At 42.2% G+C, this 19,608-nt stretch overlaps 1 protein-coding gene across 1 annotated transcript; it reads right to left on the bottom strand.

Annotated features, from left to right (window-relative positions):
• Window positions 1–481: 481 nt before the first annotated feature.
• LOC146577960 (uncharacterized) lies at window positions 482–10,867 on the bottom strand. The gene is made up of 6 exons (XM_085268500.1): window positions 9,945–10,867; window positions 1,924–1,965; window positions 1,552–1,821; window positions 1,233–1,475; window positions 916–1,071; window positions 482–844 (listed from the first exon to the last, which is right to left on the bottom strand). Exons 1-6 carry the CDS (start codon window positions 9,976–9,978, stop codon window positions 768–770), a joined length of 822 nt encoding a protein of 273 aa, XP_085124626.1. The 5' UTR covers window positions 9,979–10,867; the 3' UTR covers window positions 482–767.
• Between the last annotated feature and the right edge of the window lie 8,741 nt (window positions 10,868–19,608).

Genomic DNA, 19,608 nt, shown 5'->3' with positions numbered 1-19,608 from the left:
TAGTCTGGGTCATGTCCCGTTCTCTGCAGGTTTATTTTGAAAGGTCTTGTTTCCCTTGTTCAGTGTGCTTAGTTCTACTCTTGCCCTGTGGTGTCATTATGCATCCGTGTCAGCTGTTTCCTTGTGTGGTTCCACTTCCCGATCCTACACGATAGGATCAGCTCTGTGTCTGTGATGTTTGTCTTTGTTCAGTTTGCTCCTGTTTCCATCACAGCTTATTGGTGCTCACACTCTAAGGCTGTGGCTCAGACTGCTGTTAGCGCTCTCAGGCTAACCTCATCAGCACACAATAAACCATAATAAATGCCATAGTTCATCATCAGCCATAGCTCACACTCCTGAATCACTTCAATCACTGTTCATGTCACTGAAGTATCTGCTCTGTAATGTTCGAATGTTTTATTAAAGCATAAATCAACACAGAAACAGAGTCAGGTCTTACTCAGAGACTGTTTGATCCAATCACTGATCAGTTCAGCTTTTCATTCCCGCTCTCACAAAGTGCCTGATCATACCAGTTGTCTGATCTGACCTTACAGTATAACACATACTAAAAAATGCATTTTCTGATCACTTGAAGCATTAAACACATAAAAGCACAAGGTTAATGTTTGTATCCATCCAGTCACCAGCTGAACAGTTCACTGAGAAGCCGACTGACTCAAAGATCAGACTGAGGAGTCTTTACAGACCACAGGTTTGACTCTGGGTCAGAAACAGGAACGTCCCAGCTGCTCCAGCTCCTTCACTTCCTGTCAGCTCAGAGGTCAGAAGTGATGCTCAGTGGTGACATCATCCTGTACAGCAGGATGGCTCGTTTCCATGGAAATGACAGGTGTGTTACCTGTGGGCAGGGTTAAGACTTAAGGATGGAGCACTGAAGTGAGTGATTAGAGAGACTTTGTTCATATCTACCTGAGCTGGTGGCGAAGATGGACAGCAGCAGAGCAGTGCAGGCCACGTATGGACAGAAGACCACCAGGTGCAAGACGAGTCTGAGCACTGACATAGAGGGAGGGGGAGGAAGAGGGGTGATGGGGGGAGCAGAAGAACGAGGGGAGGGGGAGTCTACTATAGATGTAATACCAAAGAATAAGAAAGCAGGAGATGAGGTTGTAGTGGGTGGAGGAGGAGGAGGATTTGCAGGAGATGATGAAGATGGTTCAGTCAGTTCATTATCAGGTCAGCAGGTTAGTTTGTCTTTAAACAGGAAATGATGTCAGTGCCCTGACCTCTGACCCTCAGTCTGCTCTGAGGAGAAGGTGGATGAATATCAGTATGACACGAGTAGAGACCTTCATCAGACCGCTGGACGTTAGAGAGAATCCACTTTCCTTCAGGTCCAGATCCAAGTGTAACATTATCTCTGAAGAAGTGAGACTTTCGTCTTTCTCCCTCTTTGGGTGTACACCACAAAGTGACATCACTTCCTGTCATGACAGGAAGTGCAGGAATCTCCAGGATCACATCTTTGCCTGTCCAGCAGAGACACAAACAGAGTGACACAGAGACAGACAGAAACAGAGACACAGCTGGAACATCTGTCTGTACCTGAGACACTGATGGAGACTTCATCACTCTGATGTCCAGATGAGCTTACACACAGGAAATTTCCACCAGTGGAGAGACTGAGATCGAGAACACAGAAGGAACTGTTAATCCTACTAAACTCTGACCCAGCTGCTCCACAGTCCTCAGTGAGTCCTCCTCTGGTCCTCTTCACTGTCCATCCATCAGCTGTCTGTCCATCATCAGCACAACTCAGATACACTGAAGATCCTCTGAAGACCTGCTGAAGGTTTGGACTGACAGACAGAGACACTGGAGGACACACACACACACACACACACACACACACACACACAGTAAGTGTATTTGTGTTCTTTTGGAGTCTCACTGATTGTTTTCACATCATCAACTCACCTACAGAAACAGTCGGTGCAGACAGCAGCAGCACACACACACCTGCAACAGGAGGACAGAGGTCACTAAAGGTCAGAGGTCACAAGGTTAGAGGTCACTAAAGGTCAGAAACAGTTCAAAATGGAGGTTTGTTCATCTTGAGCCAAACACTCCATGTTGGGAAACGTCCCAGAACAGGTTGTGGACGACAGGAAGTCATCAAGAAAACTAACTTGCAAGTGTCTGTTGAAAAGGTCTTTAAATAAACCACGCTCTGACAGCAACCCTGAAGCTGGGCACACATTTCCTCAGGAGACAATGTGAGTCTGCTGGGTCCATAATGAGGTAAAGTTCTGCCATGGTGGCTGTGTGGCTGGCAGAGGAAAGACCCAAATGTGAACTCAGAAACGGGAATGCTGAACTAATTATTGGCTTTAACAAACTAAAATAAGTGCAAAATAACAAAACTAGGAAGTCTGACCTTTGCATCAATGTCCCCGAGTCTCTCCGGCTGACTCACATTGGGCTGCAGAATTGTTTTTGTGTTCTCTCTCCCTCTCTCTTCTCCTCGCTGTCTCCTCCCTCCCTGGGCGGATGTCAATATTGGGCTCCCGCCTTTGATGCACCTGCTCTGACTAGTCCTGTCTCCTCGGCCAGTATTCAGGGTTTGTGGCTCAGAGTGTCTCATCGCTGGATCGTTGAACACCCTGAGTTCATGCAGCCTCGGCTAAACTTTGCTCGTTGTATATTTCTGGCTCATATTAACACTTGTCTTTGTATAAAGATTCCCAGACTTGTCTGAGAACCTCTCCCTGGACCCCTGAGTGTGGCAGTGTGAAGTGCAGTGAAAGCACGAGTGGCAGAAGAGGAGCATGTGTGAGCGGAGGAAGTGTGGATGTGCGATTTCAGGTGAGTTAAATAAATGTGTGGTTTTTTTTAACTCGGTGCTCGCTGGTGTTTCAGCAGCAGAGACGTGTTTGAGGAAGGTGGGCCAAAAATAGTTTTTTGTGCAGTTGTTGTCTGACCACACGTCTAAGTGAGTAGTATGACTGACTACTCCATAAATTTCTGGATCCTGGCAGGAGAAACGGGCTGGGGGAGTGGATGGAGAGGTACCCTGCTAAATAATATTAATGATGAACTGAGGGATGAATTAATTATTACAAACTACTGTTACTGACTTTGTGACCCGGCAGGACCCGGCCTACAAAGACTTAGTTCTTCAAAGGTCCTGTAGACCAGAAGGGCAAGGCTGTGAAATTGGATGGTCTAGCCTACGACCCGTGGTTTCTGTTACCTAGTAACCATGACATAAGCAGCTACAGCTGTTGTGTACCGCATGCTCTGTACTACCTGACTCAGTGGACCATCTACAATTTGCATACAGTGACAACTGATGATGCCATAGCCCTGACACTACATACTGCCCTCTCGTACCTGCAGAAGAGAGACACGTATGAGAATGCTGTTTGTAGATTACAGGTCTGCATTCAATACCATCGTTCCCTCGAAGCTGAAAAGGAAACTGCAGGATCTAGGATCTCTCTGCAGCTGGATCTTTAACTTTCTATCTGACAGACACCAAGTGGTCAGTGCCAAGTGGGAACCTCTGGCAATTGAACTCACTTTGGAAGTATGGAGGCACTGGCTGGTGGGCACAGTTCAACCTTTCATCGTCTGGACCGTTAAACCATAAAAATGAAAAAAACAAAACAAAACATAGAAATCTAGGATACCTACAAGCCCGACATGTGTCTGTCCTCGGGCACTACACTGCCCATTTCATCATGGTATCCACAACACTATTATCTTTCTCCGATGTTATTTCTGTTGGCCATCTCTGCCTCGAAGCAACCATTACAGTTTTTTACAGTCGCTAACAAGCGCCTACCCATACTTCAGATACCTTTTCTAAACTCTTAACACAGACCCACACCTACAAAACACAATTGGCCAAATGGATAATATCCTTCCCAAAAATACACTTTGTTAAATATATACTAACTCCTCATTTCAAAATTAGAACACATCGTTCTCTGCACACACTAACTGTACAAAAACACTATAAATCTGACTCAAAATGAAATTAGTCTGTCAAAGAATAACACTTGTTTTCACTTCACAAGGTACATGCAGTCAATCAAAGTACACCAGGTTTCAAAATACTGGCTATTATTGACATTACAAAAACTGCATAGACTTTTATGTTTCAGTTTCACAGGTATTTGCATGCGAAACATGCAATCCACCATATTGACACCAGAAATGTCTTGGTTGGTAACTGTATGTCCACATGTACAGTAATGTTCACATTCAAAAGCATTCCGGTAAAAAGCAAACAAGTTTATGTTTCTTTACTGTTTACTACAGGAGGTACAGTAGAAACACGGTATGATAGGACAGAGAAAGTTTTACAGTATTGCTTACAGTGAACAAAATATCCATGAAACACACAAGAGCATTCTGAACAAAAAAACAACAGCAAAAAGCCAAGATAAAAAGGGGGGAGGGGGAGGGGGGCTATAAAAAGGCATAAGATTTGCATCTAATCTCTGCGATCTTCAGGGTTAGGCCACATGTTTTCATCAACATCACATCTGATGTTATCCAAGTCGATGCACCTGGGATGAAACCGCCTGGTATGTCGGATCCACCGACATATCATTGCAGAAGCAGAGGTTTTTATACTGTATCTAAGGTTTGGGATATTGTTTTTGCTATTGTGGGATGTTGTGTGTTAACATTCGTAGATACTACAAAAACAGTTCATGATTTTGCTGGGAGGTATAGCTTGTCTGTTAAGAAAATGTAAGCATTGTGGAAATGTGTTCACTGACTGCATATTGGGTGAACACGACATGAAATGTGTGAATGGTATGGCCACAACAGACCGATGCTGTGCTAATTGTGTTTAGAGTTTTGCAAATGTGACAACTGTTTGGACAAACGCTTGTTAGCGACTGTAAAAAACTGTAATACGTTTGAGTCTGTGCAACCTCTGCCTAGAATAAACACGGAAACCAACCCTATGGCGGCCTATTACAACCTCTGCCATCCCTGACATGGCCTTGCTCTTACATAGCATTGGATTTCGTAAGCGGCCTTCCTCCGTCTGCAGGTAACAACACTATTTTGACTACTGTCTATTGTTTTTGTGGCGCTCACTAAGCTCCCGTCTACCCTGGAGACCATCTAGCTGCCCAGTGCCCACGACCTACTTCTTCCATCTATGGCATCCTGTAGGACATTGTTTCTGATGGTGGGCACAGTTTCAAAGCTGTGTCTGTGTCTGTTCAATCCATTGTGACAATTGACAAGGAAAAGGTAGGAGCGACAGAGAACAGAGAGAAAAGCCGACAATATATAGACAAAAAGTACGGCAAGGGAATAGAACACAGGTGGGAACGCAACTGATACTAATCTGACTGAAAGACAGGGGAAGCAAAACTGAACATAATATCACTGCTCCCTTTGGATGGTTGGGAGCTCAGCCACTATATGGGCCAGCGCCTTCCCTGGCTGGCCCGGTGATAGCTCTGCTGTGACTACTCCGATTGGGCATAGACTACTCCGCAGTAGTCCAGGCCCAGAGTCGCCATTACACGAGGTGACCCAGAGTGACCCAGACTCTCCATTAGAACTTGGGTTGAAAGTGTGGACTTCAAACTATATACCAGCAGTTTTCTGTCTCCAACATAAATGAGACAGAAAACTAAACAGCAGTGACTTTTGTAGGGTTATTAAAGTTGGACAAGTTGGTATTTAATGATGTGCTACGTGATTGCTAACAACACAGCTATGTTAGCATAAACATCGTGAATCTTGAGGATGAACGCTAACTTTTTTCCACTTCATAAAAGTTAACAGGATGTTATAAACGGACCAAACTTCATTCAGAAGAACAACTGAGATAATCCATCCACAATATGAGGTTAGTCATTAAAGTTTTTTACAGTCGCTAACAAGCGTTTGTCCAAACAGTTGTCACATTTGCAAAACTCTAAACACAATTAGCACAGCATCGGTCTGTTGTGGCCATACCATTCACACATTTCATGTCGTGTTCACCCAATATGCAGTCAGTGAACACATTTCCACAATGCTTACATTTTCTTAACAGACAAGCTATACCTCCCAGCAAAATCATGAACTGTTTTTGTAGTATCTACGAATGTTAACACACAACATCCCACAATAGCAAAAACAATATCCCAAACCTTAGATACAGTATAAAAACCTCTGCTTCTGCAATGATATGTCGGTGGATCCGACATACCAGGCGGTTTCATCCCAGGTGCATCGACTTGGATAACATCAGATGTGATGTTGATGAAAACATGTGGCCTAACCCTGAAGATCGCAGAGATTAGATGCAACTTTTTTGCCTTTTTTTAGCCCCCCTCCCCCCCTTTTTATCTTGGCTTTTTGCTGTTGTTTTTTTGTTCAGAATGCTCTTGTGTGTTTCATGGATATTTTGTTCACTGTAAGCAATACTGTAAAACTTTCTCTGTCCTATCATACCGTGTTTCTACTGTACCTCCTGTAGTAAACAGTAAAGAAACATAAACTTGTTTGCTTTTTACCGGAATGCTTTTGAATGTGAACATTACTGTACATGTGGACATACAGTTACCAACCAAGACATTTCTGGTGTCAATATGGTGGATTGCATGTTTCGCATGCAAATACCTGTAAAACTGAAACATAAAAGTCTATGCAGTTTTTGTAATGTCAATACAGTTTTTTACAGTCGCTAACAAGCGCCTACCCATACTTCAGATACTTTTTCTAAACTCTTAACACAGACCCACACCTACAAAACACAATTGGCCAAATGGATAATATCCTTCCCAAAAATACACTTTGTTAAATATATACTAACTCCTCATTTCAAAATTAGAACACATCGTTCTCTGCACACACTAACTGTACAAAAACACTATAAATCTGACTCAAAATGAAATTAGTCTGTCAAAGAATAACACTTGTTTCCACTTCACAAGGTACATGCAGTCAATCAAAGTACACCAGGTTTCAAAATACTGGCTATTATTGACATTACAAAAACTGCATAGACTTTTATGTTTCAGTTTCACAGGTATTTGCATGCGAAACATGCAATCCACCATATTGACACCAGAAATGTCTTGGTTGGTAACTGTATGTCCACATGTACAGTAATGTTCACATTCAAAAGCATTCCAGTAAAAAGCAAACAAGTTTTTGTTTCTTTACTGTTTACCACAGGAGGTACAGTAGAAACACGGTATGATAGGACAGAGAAAGTTTTACAGTATTGCTTACAGTGAACAAAATATCCATGAAACACACAAGAGCATTCTGAACAAAAAAACAACAGCAAAAAGCCAAGATAAAAAGGGGGGGAGGGGGAGGGGAGCTAAAAAAAGGCAAAAGATTTGCATCTAATCTCTGCGATCTTCAGGGTTAGGCCACATGTTTTCATCAACATCACATCTGATGTTATCCAAGTCGATGCACCTGGGATAAAACCGCCTGGTATGTCGGATCCACCGACATATCATTGCAGAAGCAGAGGTTTTTATACTGTATCTAAGGTTTGGAATATTGTTTTTGCTATTGTGGGATGTTGTGTGTTAACATTCGTAGATAGTACAAGAACAGTCCATAGTTTTGTTGGGAGGTATAACTTGTCTGTTAAGAAAATGTAAGCATTGTGGAAATGTGTTCACTGACTGCATATTGGGTGAACACGACATGAAATGTGTGAATGGTATGGCCACAACAGACCGATGCTGTGCTAATTGTGTTTAGAGTTTTGCAAATGTGACAACTGTTTGGACAAACGCTTGTTAGCGACTGTAAAAAACTGTAATAGCCAGTATTTTGAAACCTGGTGTACTTTGATTGACTGCATGTACCTTGTGAAGTGAAAACAAGTGTTATTCTTTGACAGACTAATTTCATTTTGAGTCAGATTTATAGTGTTTTTGTACAGTTAGTGTGTGCAGAGAACGATGTGTTCTAATTTTGAAATGAGGAGTTAGTATATATTTAACAAAGTGTATTTTTGGGAAGGATATTATCCATTTGGCCAATTGTGTTTTGTAGGTGTGGGTCTGTGTTAAGAGTTTAGAAAAAGTATCTGAAGTATGGGTAGGCGCTTGTTAGCGACTGTAAAAAACTGTAATATACTGCAACAACATGGGAATAGAGCAGCTGCCAGAGAATTCAACATTAACCCTTTACAGCCGATCGGAGCGGGCACGCTCTGTTTTGCGTAACTATTTTTAAATCCCGGTAGCTCTGCAACCACGTAAGCTAGCGCAATCATTTTTTTTGCATATGAAACTGGAGGAGTTGTACTTACATCTTATGCCATCAGCTTGTCCTAGGTCACAGTTTAGCTTTGCAAAAACTGCATAAAAATCACTTGCAGCAACAAAAACATGATATTCCAGAAACACGCTTTGCCGATCCGATCAGCTGTTTGTAAAACTTCCTACGTCCATCAGCGCGAACTATCACATGACCGCATAACCTGCCCGAAACCGGAAGTGACGTCATTTTGCGGAAATGTAGTTTTTTTTACCATCGTGGCCTCATGAGCTTATACTTGTGTTTTTAAAAGTTATGTTTGACTTCATGACTTTGTGTCGTTTCTGGGATGCTTAGGACTCATATTGCACTGCTGGAAATAGTTTATTTTGATGCTTATGCTGTTATTTTGCAAATTTGCACTTTAATATTTATTTCCGTTTTTCCTGCAGTATATAAAAATTGGTGTATTTCAAAAATAAAACTGTGAAGACACTTAAAATAAATTTCCTGTGGTGGGAAACTAGTTTGTGCAACTTTTTTGTATTTACAGTTTTGAGGGATAAGCCTCTTAAATTTCTCTAACAAGAAATATATGTTAAAAAAACAAAAACGATTTTCAATTTTTTTGTAGGTTATTGCACTTTTTTGCAATTTATGTAATTACTATGCACCTAATGCAGACATATTATTAAAGTTTGGGCTATAATGGTTGTATTGATGTATAGCAACTTTAAATGCTCCCAAAAATGGCTCCACAGCATGTAAAAATATAATATAAGCTCTGGCGGACTTGGTTCTATGGTAGGTCTTAAAGGGTTAATGAATCAATGTTACAGAAGTGGAGGAAGCAAGAAGAATGAGTTGAGTAAAGTTAGAGTTATCTGACTGTTTTATTTCGGTTAATGCGCCTTATAATGTGGTGTACCTTATGGTCCATAAAATAGAGTACTTTTGTAAATGTTATATTTTTATTTTTTATTTTAAATACATTTGGAATTATTTCAACCCAACTTTTTTTACTTGGTCATTCTGGTGTACTGTGCGCAGAATTTAGAGATGAAAAATGTATTTAATATCTTTTTCTAAAAGGCTATAACATGAAAGAAATGTGGAACAAGTGAAGTACCGAGAATACTTTTAGGATGCGCTGTACCTGACATGCACATGATGTCGACTCACGCATCACACCACTGTTATGTGCTGGGCTTGACACTTCTTGTGACTCAATCTCACCTTTTCCAATACTAATAACATAAAACCCACAATACACAAAAAGACAGCTATGGCTATTGCTATCCCAAATTCCTGGTAGTTATAATGTCATGATGACATTCATGTTTGTCATGTAATGGCAAACAACAACCTATGAATGCAGGTGTCGATAGCGCTCTCCATTGGATGATCCTTCATGAGTCTCGACAAAATGCCTCTAGAAGCTCCCAGATAGTGAGATTAGAACTGTGTGAATGAATCTGACTGAATGTTCGAGACAACTGTCCTGCAGCAGAATGTATCTGACATGATGTGAATAATGTGTTGGATAAAAAATCTAAACGTGAAATGAATGCATCTATGGCAGTGTGCATATTTACTAACTGTAAACCTGCTAAAGTTTAAAGTCTGAAGTTTAGCTTCACTCTCACTAAAGTCTTTGCACTTGTGAATACTTGTCTGCTCTAGATCTGTTTCCTTCGTTGACTGTGTGTCAGACCTGCAATGAAAGCATTCTGTGTTTGACTCACCGAAGCGGAGAAAAGAGAACCATGCAGTCTTCATCTTGTCTGGATGAATAAATGACTACTCTGAATATCAGAGAGATGCTTTTAATGCGATCACTTCCTTTTTAGCACCCACTGTGTGACTCTAAGTTCTTACTGGATGTACTTTATTTTAGGGGTGGAGAAAGCTGCTTTAATGCGTTGCATGTATCACGTGCAATGCTGAATCTTTTTCAGGGCTCTAGAGTGCGACCAATTTGATGGCAAATGCGACCAAATTTTTCAGTGGTGCGACTAAAAAAAACAAAAAAAAAAACTGTTCGGGTAACAAAAAAAAAAAAAAAATCTGCAACCTTCCCTGTGGTCAACAACAGACACACATTTTGCCCCTATCGTGGACTAAACCAATCAGAGATAGTAAGGGGCGGGACCTCTCTGATTGGCCGTGGTCCAGTTGAAAGTGCAGGTGGAAGTGGGAGGTGAGTCGCTTGAATAAAGCGATATCAATTCATTAAATCCTGAATCGACTTTTAAATATAACTGTGTTTTGCCAGAAACGCCAGATTCTCAGATTAAAGCTCACAAAACCATTTCAACAACAACCAAACAGCAGATGAGAGCAGGTACACGGACTCCACACAAAGACGTAAACACAGAGCCGACGCATCAGAATCAGCTTTGTCTTTCTCGGCTTTCTCACCCGACGGCCCGCAGACGGACACGCTGTCGGAGCTCAGCGATCCTGATGCGTCCGGTCCGCGCTGTGTTCACGTCTTTTTGCGCTGATTCTGAGCTGCAGGTTTTGTCTCTCCAACCAAAATTCACCGAGCCAGCAGCAAAAGAAGCAGCAAACTGCGCTTCACATTTGATCAATGTCGTCATGAATTCCCTCTGACTTTTGCTGTTTTGCTTCCACCACGATAAAAATCACACTTCATGCACAGCTCTCTGTGTGTACTTCAGGAACAGTTTCAAAACTCTGTTTTCTGCATCATTCATTGGCTTATTACCCACCAGTCTACCGTTGTTTACAGCGCTGTCTTTTTCTTTTTTCACTTAAATGACCTCGGACAAGAAAGCCTCATTTCTGCTGTTCAATACTGAAGAAATTTAAACTTTTTAAAATTGTGCAAAATTGCAGAACATTGCAGAATATTTTAAGGTTATCTGCTATAAAAAGCCAGACCAGGAAAATCTCCTTCATGTTTTTCTGTTTTATTCTCAGTTACTTTGACATAAAGGCATCTGCTGTGATGTTCACAATGCTGATGAAGTCTCACATGTATCAGTACTGATAAATGATCAGAATTATAATATTTCTGACTGTCTGAGGCTAAATTGAATCAAATCAGGACTTTGAGAACTGGAATCGAATGGATTATAGAAATCAGTGATGATACCCAGCCCTAGTGAGCAGCCTAGGCCTGAGAGGAGTGGATGTAGCTGTGGGTAATAAGAAAAGATGTAAAGAACTATTGATAACTTTTTCATTAAGGCCTTGTCATGGCTACTGAACGGACCCACGCGCAGACAGTTCTTTCAAGGAAACAAAAAAGGGGATTTATTTACAGTAGGGATCACCTTAGTGCAAAATATATGTACAGTGAGTTGGGAGGGGGTCCAGGGCTCCAGGGAGAGAAGGGGGGGGGGGGGGGGAATCCACACACACGCTTCCTCTTCCACTCAGTCACCGCCACCGCTCCTCCGCACACACGCACTCCTCTTCAGCCGCACTCGCTCCAACACTCCACACACTGCCCCACTTGGACAGGTCCGGTGATTCGGTCCAGAATCTACAGACAGAAGGTCAAAGGTTAGTTCCACAACATAAAACACGTGTAAGCGATTCTTCTTTGAATATGCCGCGAGCACGAACTCAGGTGGTTCGACGTTCCAGCGGTGAGCTGCTCTGTGCCACTGCCTTAAATAGCAGCTGGGGAAATCAGCCAGATCAGCCGCAGGTGGACACCATCCACAGGGGTGCGTGGGCCAAGAGTGAGAGCCCGTAATGAGCTCCACCCAGGCAGAGAGGAGGAGGAGAGACAAAAAAACTAAAACTAACAACAACAAAACCTGTAGCCAGTGTGGGCCAACCAGAGAGACACGGGGACCGTGACAGGCCTGATCTGTCTGAAATTCATAGCCAGCTCTGACCCGGTGCCATCAATCTTTGAATGCTGAAAAAGCAGCAGTGTATCCAGGAAACACATTATATGCTGCAATAAATGCCCAAGTGTCCCCTCTCCCCACTGCCTTTCAGCAGCAGACAGCAGCAAACAGGTCGTCAGAGGAGCCGAGATGATGATTAAGTTTAACATTTTCTACAATACTGACAAAGCACTTTAAGCACAAATTCAAATTCAAATTCAAATTTTATTTGTCACACACACACAACCATACACAGTATGACATGGGGCTGAAATGCTTGTAGCTGTACAATGCCCGACCATTAAATGACAGAAGAAAAGTTTTACAATATTTACAATTTACAGGTTACTACAGAATTTACAAATTAACTTAGGAATTTAAAGTAAAGAATGTGCAAATAGCAGAAGAGATTATAAAGATTATAAATTATAGGAATTATAGGAATTATAGGATTATAGGAAATGTGTGGTGGTGCGTGTGGTGACGTGTGTGAGAGTCCAGTCTTATAGTGATGTGTGTGGGAGAGTCCAGTCCTACACCTGGTTCAGGGCCCGAATAGCCTGGGGGAAGAAGCTCCTCCTCATTCTCTCTGTTTTGGCCTTAAGGGAGCAGAAGCGCTTCCCAGACCTCAACAGTGAGAAGAGTCCATTGTTGGGATGGGAGAGGTCCATCATAATCTTCCTAGCTTTGGACTTGCACCGCTTGGTGTAGATGGACAGCAGGTCAGGGAGCTCTGATTGAATGATGCGTTCTGCCGAGCGCACCACCCTTTGCAGATCTCGTCTGTCCTGCTTGGTGCTGTTCCCAAACCAGGTGCAGATGTTTGCCGTCAGGACGCTCTCGATGGTGCAGGAGTAGAAGTTCTTGAGCACCTTCAGTGGCAGATGGAAGTCTCTAAGTCTTCTGAGGAAGAAGAGACGCTGACGGGCTTTCTTAACCAGGGTGTTGATGTGACAGGACCATGACAGGTCCCGAGTGATGTGGACACCCAGGTATCGGAAACTGTCCACTCTCTCCACTGGCGTGCCACTGATGATGAGGGGTTTGTAATTCCTCGCCTGCTTTGTAGTGAAGTCCACGATCAGCTCCTTAGTCTTGCTGATGTTTAGGAGGAGGTTATTCTCCTGGCACCAGGTCTCCAGGTTCCTAATCTCCTCCAGGTAGGCCGTCTCGATGTTGTCGGAGATCAGGCCCACAACAGCAGTGTCGTCAGCAAACTTGACGATGGAGGTGGTGTCTGATGTGGCTACACAGTCATAAGTGTACAGTGAGTACAGCAGGGGGCTTAAAACACAGCCCTGAGGCACTCCAGTGCTGAGTGAGATGGAGGGGGAGACTTGTTTTCCCACCCTCACTGATTGGGGTCTGTCTGTGAGGAAGTTGAGGATCCACTGACACAGTGATGAGCTGAGTCCTAGATCCGTCAACTTGGTGAAAAGCTTAGAGGGAATTATTGTGTTGAATGCTGAACTGTAGTCCACGAACAGCATCCTAACATAATTCCCTCTGCCAGTGTCCAGGTGACTCAGGGATGTGTGGAGCATCGTCTGTGGAACGATTAGTCCGGTAAGCAAACTGAAGTGAGTCGATGGTGGGAGGAAGTGAAGAAGTGATGTGATCTCTCATCAGTCTTTCAAAACACTTCATCACAATTGAAGTCAGTGCTACTGGACGGTAGTCATTGTGGCAAGCGGGCTGTTGTTTCTTTGGAACAGGGACAATAATGGACCGTTTGAAGCACGTTGGAACCACAGCTTGGGCCAGGGAGAGGTTGAAGATCTCCGTGAACACCGGTGCTAGTACGGACTGCAACTTTCCCCCAAAGAAAGTGCACATGTAAAACTGCGGTGTTAAGCAATGCGGTTGAAAAATTTGAGTGCGCCTAACTTTTGTGCCAGTGCGCCTAAATTTTTAAAGTTAGGCGTACCGGTGCGCCCATGTCAAAAAGGTAGTCTAGAGCCCTGTTTGTAGATAAAACCACAAAGTAACAGTAACATACTCAGAAAAGAAACCAGGAAGAAAGGGTTAGGGTTTGTTGAGACACATTTAAACTGTCATGATTATTATTTCATGTGGTTTTGTTTTGTTTACATACACTTTTAGATGACTTATTCTAATGAATGTTATTTGTTTTTGCAGTTATGGGGTGGGGGGGTCATGTTTAGCTGCTCTACTTCTGGTTTCTGTGAAGAATCAAAGCGGAGAAGTTAAGAGTCTGCTAGAGCGTGCATGCAATAGCACATTTTTTCTTTTGAACACTTTTTATTTTGCAAATGGTCTTATTATTTTTTGGTTTTGTGAGCGAGGTATCTTTATTTATGTGTGCTTTGATGGATGGTATTTACAGTTTGATTTTGTCACGATCTGTGACAGCAACAGAGTTAATCAATAGCCACAACAGAGTGGTTGTATAGGATAAGTCTGTTCACACTCTTAGTTTGCAATTCCCACTCCTGATCAGACATTTCAGCTCTCACTGCATATTGTGATGCTCAGAATGATGTGTTGGTGAGGAAGTCCACCCCCTCACAACGACCAGGTTCTGTGTCTGACTTCAGTTCAACACAATCATTCCTCAGCACCTGCTGGCCTGAACACTCCCTCTGCAACTTGATCCTGGGATTTTCTGACTTGACTTGAGTTGAAGAAGTAACTAGTAACTATAATTAAATATTAAAACATAAGTCACTTGCCCAACATCGGTCATTATACACTGTATTTTGCAGACAAGTAGTTACAGGACTCTCTCCCAGGCCACAGTCAGAAAATCTCACTCAGTGCACAGCAGGAGCTTCACACAAACTCATGTTCACAACACATGTTAGAGCTTCATGTGTGTTTTCAAAATTGGAATTATTTTTACTTCTAATAGTGTTTACATAGAGCCCAGGTCATGAACAAGATTTCTTTTTACATTTTCATTGTAAGTAGACTAAAGCAAAAGCTTAATTAATCTTAATCTAATAGCCCTGGTGTTTTCTAACAATCCGGACAGAATGGTAAAAAAAAAAAACGTGGAAAAGGAAGACACAAAGTGGTCCTACATGCATAAGCAACTGAAGTTGGTATATACAGGTAACAATGTACAGAAACATGTATATGTATAAAACGTACAGAACTATGTATAAAATGGTGTTGTCCATGATGGATGTTAGCTTAGACAACATCCTCTCCTCCCCAACCTGCTCGATGGACTTCAGCGGACAGTCCAGGACCGAGCTGGCCCTCCTGACCAGTTTGTTGTGTTTCCCCTGGTCCCTCTCTGCCATTCCACCACTCCAGCAGACCACAGCATGGAAAATAACAGAAGCCACTACAGTGTCGTAATATGTCCTGGAGCGTCCTGTTCACCCCGAAGGATCTCAGCCGCCGTAGCAGGTGGAGACGACTTAGACCCTTTTTGTAGAGTGCATTTGTGTTTGTGGACCAGTCCAGTTTGTTATTGAGGTGAACACCCAGGTATTTGTACTCCTCCACCGCTTCAGTGTCCAAACCCTGGATGTTCACTGGTGTAATAGAGGGTGGCTTCTGGCTGAAGTTAATCACCAGCTCCTTCGTCTTGCTGGCATTGATGCAAGCTTCGCACCAGCTTACAAAGTCTTTGATGACCCCCATGTATCCCAGTTTGTTTCCCTCCAACACTCGACCCACAATGGCGGTGTCGTCTGAGAACTTCTGGAGCTGGCGAGTGTCCATGTTATAACTGAAGTCTGCAGTGTACAGGGTAAAGAGGAAAGGAGCGAGTACTGTTCCTTGTGGGGTCCCCGTGCTACAGAGAACGCAGTCAAGAAGCCTCACATACTGGGGTCTCCTGGTGAGGTAGTCGATAATCCACGTAGATAACCGATGGTGCACTCCTGCTCCTTCGAGCAGAGAGGTGTGAAGAGCTCTGGTGACTGGGGGAGGGAAGGGCTTCTGAGTGACACCTGTTAAAGAACTGGTTCAGTCTATCAGCCCAAACCTGTTCTCCAGACTCTGGACCCCTCTGCTCGCTGTGCTTCATTCAGTTATGGTTTTCAGCCCTCTCCACACACCTCTGGTGTTGCTCTGCTGGAGCTGCTCCTCCAGTTTCCTCCTGTCGTTTCCCTTCCTTATCTCTCCCTAAGCTCCTTCTGGACCGTAAAGTGTTATCCACACAGAAGTTGATATAGTCTTTTATGCAGGCAGTTAGTGTAGGTCCAGTGTTTTGTTTTCCACATACTGAGTGACAGTAGGGAGGGTTGAGCACAAGGAAGCATGATTAAAATCCCCAGAGATGAAAAGGAAGGCTTGGAGGTGTGATGTCTGCAGCTTGGACACTACTGTGTGAATTGTCTCGCATGCTGCTGCCGCATCTGCCCCTGGCGGATCGTAGGCAGTTGTCACGATGACTTGCGAGAACTCCCGTGGCAGGTAATACGGTCGGATGCTAACTGCTAATGCTCCACATCTCGAGTACAGCGCTGCTCCTTAACACTAATGTGCCCCACTTTAAACCATCAGCATACTCACTGTCTTTTCAAAGATGGTGCAAAAGTGGGTTGCTAGTTCTGTCACCAAACATTTTAGACTACGTCCACACAGCACTTTAGACATCCGCATATCATTAACAGACACATCAGCGATTACATTTCTGCACTCTATGATACTGGCTCATACTGGATACCGTATTACAAATTGGTCCTATACAAGTCTAGCTACTATTGGGCCAATCGAATTATGCTACAAATTAGCTTTGAATTTAGATTAGACAAGAAACCGATGTCATACTATCACTGTCAAATTAGAGATAAATACAAGTTTTTAAATTTTACTAATTCAAAATTATTTAAATCTGTGTCTAATCTACAAGGTTATACATGGTCTGGCACCTCTACCAATGAGTGATCTTATTACACAAAAGTCTAGCAGACTAGCATCTCGATTGACTCGAGCCACTGAAAGAGGGGAATTGGCATTTAGGCGTACAGCATTTTCACAGAATGCTCTGTCATATCAACGAGTGACCTTGTGGAATAGTTTTCCACTGTCAGTGAGGGAAAACACAAGTTTTCCTATCTTTAGAAATCACTTAAAAGGGTGACTGAGGGACACACAAACATGTGATCATGTTTAAGTAGTCATGATTATATGCTGGACGTGACACAGAGTGCATTACAAAAAGGGAAACAATTATTAGTGTAATGGGTCAGTGCAATATCAGGACAGTCAGGGCATGTGCAAGATTGGGGTTTGTGCAATATAACTGATGTGATTGTATTGTGTTTTACATTGTCCTCTGTTGTCCACTCTTGTTGTCATTGTTTGTTCTGATATGATGTGAGTCTCTGTGTGTTTTTACTAACTTGCGCACCAACCTGCCAGAGGGTCTGCAGATGGAAATAATCTGGCATTTACATTTGGCTTTACATTTGTTAAAATATTCATCAATATGTATAGTCCCTCTTTCTAAATAACATAATTAAAATTCAAATTAAAAATTGAAAACAAAGAACACTGGCAGAACATGTCGAGTGAGATTATGATTCAGGATGAATAGAATCTACAGTTTTTACTTACACTGTAAAATCGAATTAGTTCCCAGAACTCAAAAAATCTATGCAAACTCATTGTCTCAAAAAATTGAGTAAAGCTTAATTAAGATGAGTAAGTTAGGGTAACCTACTCATTGCAAGTATACAGTTCTAAGAATGACTTTCTGACTGTGCAATACTGATTGTTTACACACTGACAAACATTTCAAGTTCTACTAAATTAAAAAAAACAACCTGCAGTAACTTATATTAATATAACACTGTATTCAAATATGATTCAAATAGAATAATTAACAACACTTCTTGTAATGGTGTTTAAATCAGCCCAACTTTTATTTTGAAATGTAAAACAATATAACAGCCAACATCCTGGACACTGTTCTGCTGAACAACAAACGATTATACTGCCGTCACTGTTATAATCTTACAATGAAACTAAGTCTCAGATTTAATTATTCTGAAAATAAGTTTAGGCCTACCACAAGTTTGTTTTGTACTTACATTACTTATGTAATCAAAATAAAATGTATTTACTGTTCTGTCACAAGTGCAGTCTCTACATCAAACAACACATTTGTTTTACATTCATACACTGAAGCTGTTATGCTGTAATAATTTAAGGATGCTTGTTTCCAGTCCAGGCATCACTGCCTGAATGACTGTCATGGACCAGTGTAGCAGAAATGATGAGGATGATGATGCAGCAGCAGCCGTTCTTCTCTCGGTCAGTAGCTTAATGTTGTTCGAGTGTAATTTACGTTGAGTAGGCTAACCACGTTATTACATTAATGCATGTAAGGTGAACTAGCAAACACCATCATAGCTACATGCAGCTGTCTTCTTGTTTGATGGCAGATACTCCCTTCACCCTGGCCAAAAAGGCTAAAATGACCAAAGAAAAAGTGGAAAACAGTTAAACATGAGAGGTTTTTGGACAAAGTTTGTGTGTTTTCCATTGTTTAAGCACTGCTTCCAGCCAAGAGTGATACCATATATGCCCCATAGCTGCAGAAAAGGCTAACATTGTTATCTTTTTACAAAAAACCAGCTGAACATGAGGTTTTTGGACCAATTTTGTGTTCTCCATTCTTTAAGCACCGGTTTGAGCACCGTTTAAGCACCGGCACCATTTCAAAAGTACCGGTTTGGCACCGGTATCGGATAAAACCTAAACGATACCCATCCCTAGTTTTCACTGCTGCAGGATTCATGTTTCAGGTACATAAAGTTTCATTTGATCTTTAACGTGAGCTTGAGTTCAATTACATTTTATTTATTTAATGCTATAACACAGCAGCAGCTGTGGAAAGGTTCTTAAATTCACCTGAGAGGTACAGAAATTGGGAATCTCGACATGTTGAGCTGAGCACATGGTTGCAGCATCTGCAGCAGGTGTTGGGGGCGGATGATGTTCTGTCTTTGTTCACAGAAACTGCAGGCTGCAGCCCATTAAAGGTGCTCCGCCCTCACCGTGAATTCATCACAGTAGCATGGCGACTTTTTCAGCCAGCGAATCACTAAGTGTGCTACAGAGGAAGTGATGAAGGAGATGGTCTCAGGCTGTCGTCCAGACGTTTAGTCGACGTCCAGACAAGATGAAGACCCCATCTGTCTCTCCACTCCTCGGTAAGTCAAATATTCATTCACTCCAACACACACACACAAAGAGGAGGACACATTTCTGGAGACTTACCAACGCCCTCTGACTGCACACTGTGTCCAAGCTGTCTGACAGGATTTTGTACTTTTAATGGGTTGCTACATCCACCTTTTACAAGAATTTATTAGTTTATTCATTTATTAGTTTTTATTAATTTTGCCTTATGAAACTGCATCATTAAAGGAAGTCAAGTTTACATTACAACGACTTCTGCTTCAGTTTGTAAAATCTTACATTTCTGTGACGCTACAAAGACATAATTTCACATAATAACTTAATCATTCGCATGACATTTGTTGTTTTATTTCAAGATATTTTTCACCAATTTTAGGTTTGTATAAATATTTTTTAACAAACAAGTGCAAAC

This window comes from Mchenga conophoros, linkage group LG3 (genome assembly GCF_057382185.1).
Source record: "Mchenga conophoros isolate Kocher_MC1m ecotype Shallow Benthic linkage group LG3, M_conophoros_male_GT1.1, whole genome shotgun sequence".
In the NCBI taxonomy this organism is placed as follows: Eukaryota; Metazoa; Chordata; class Actinopteri; order Cichliformes; family Cichlidae; genus Mchenga; species Mchenga conophoros.
The sequence above is the reverse complement of the archived record's forward strand: the minus strand, read 5'-3'. Positions and strand labels throughout refer to the sequence as shown.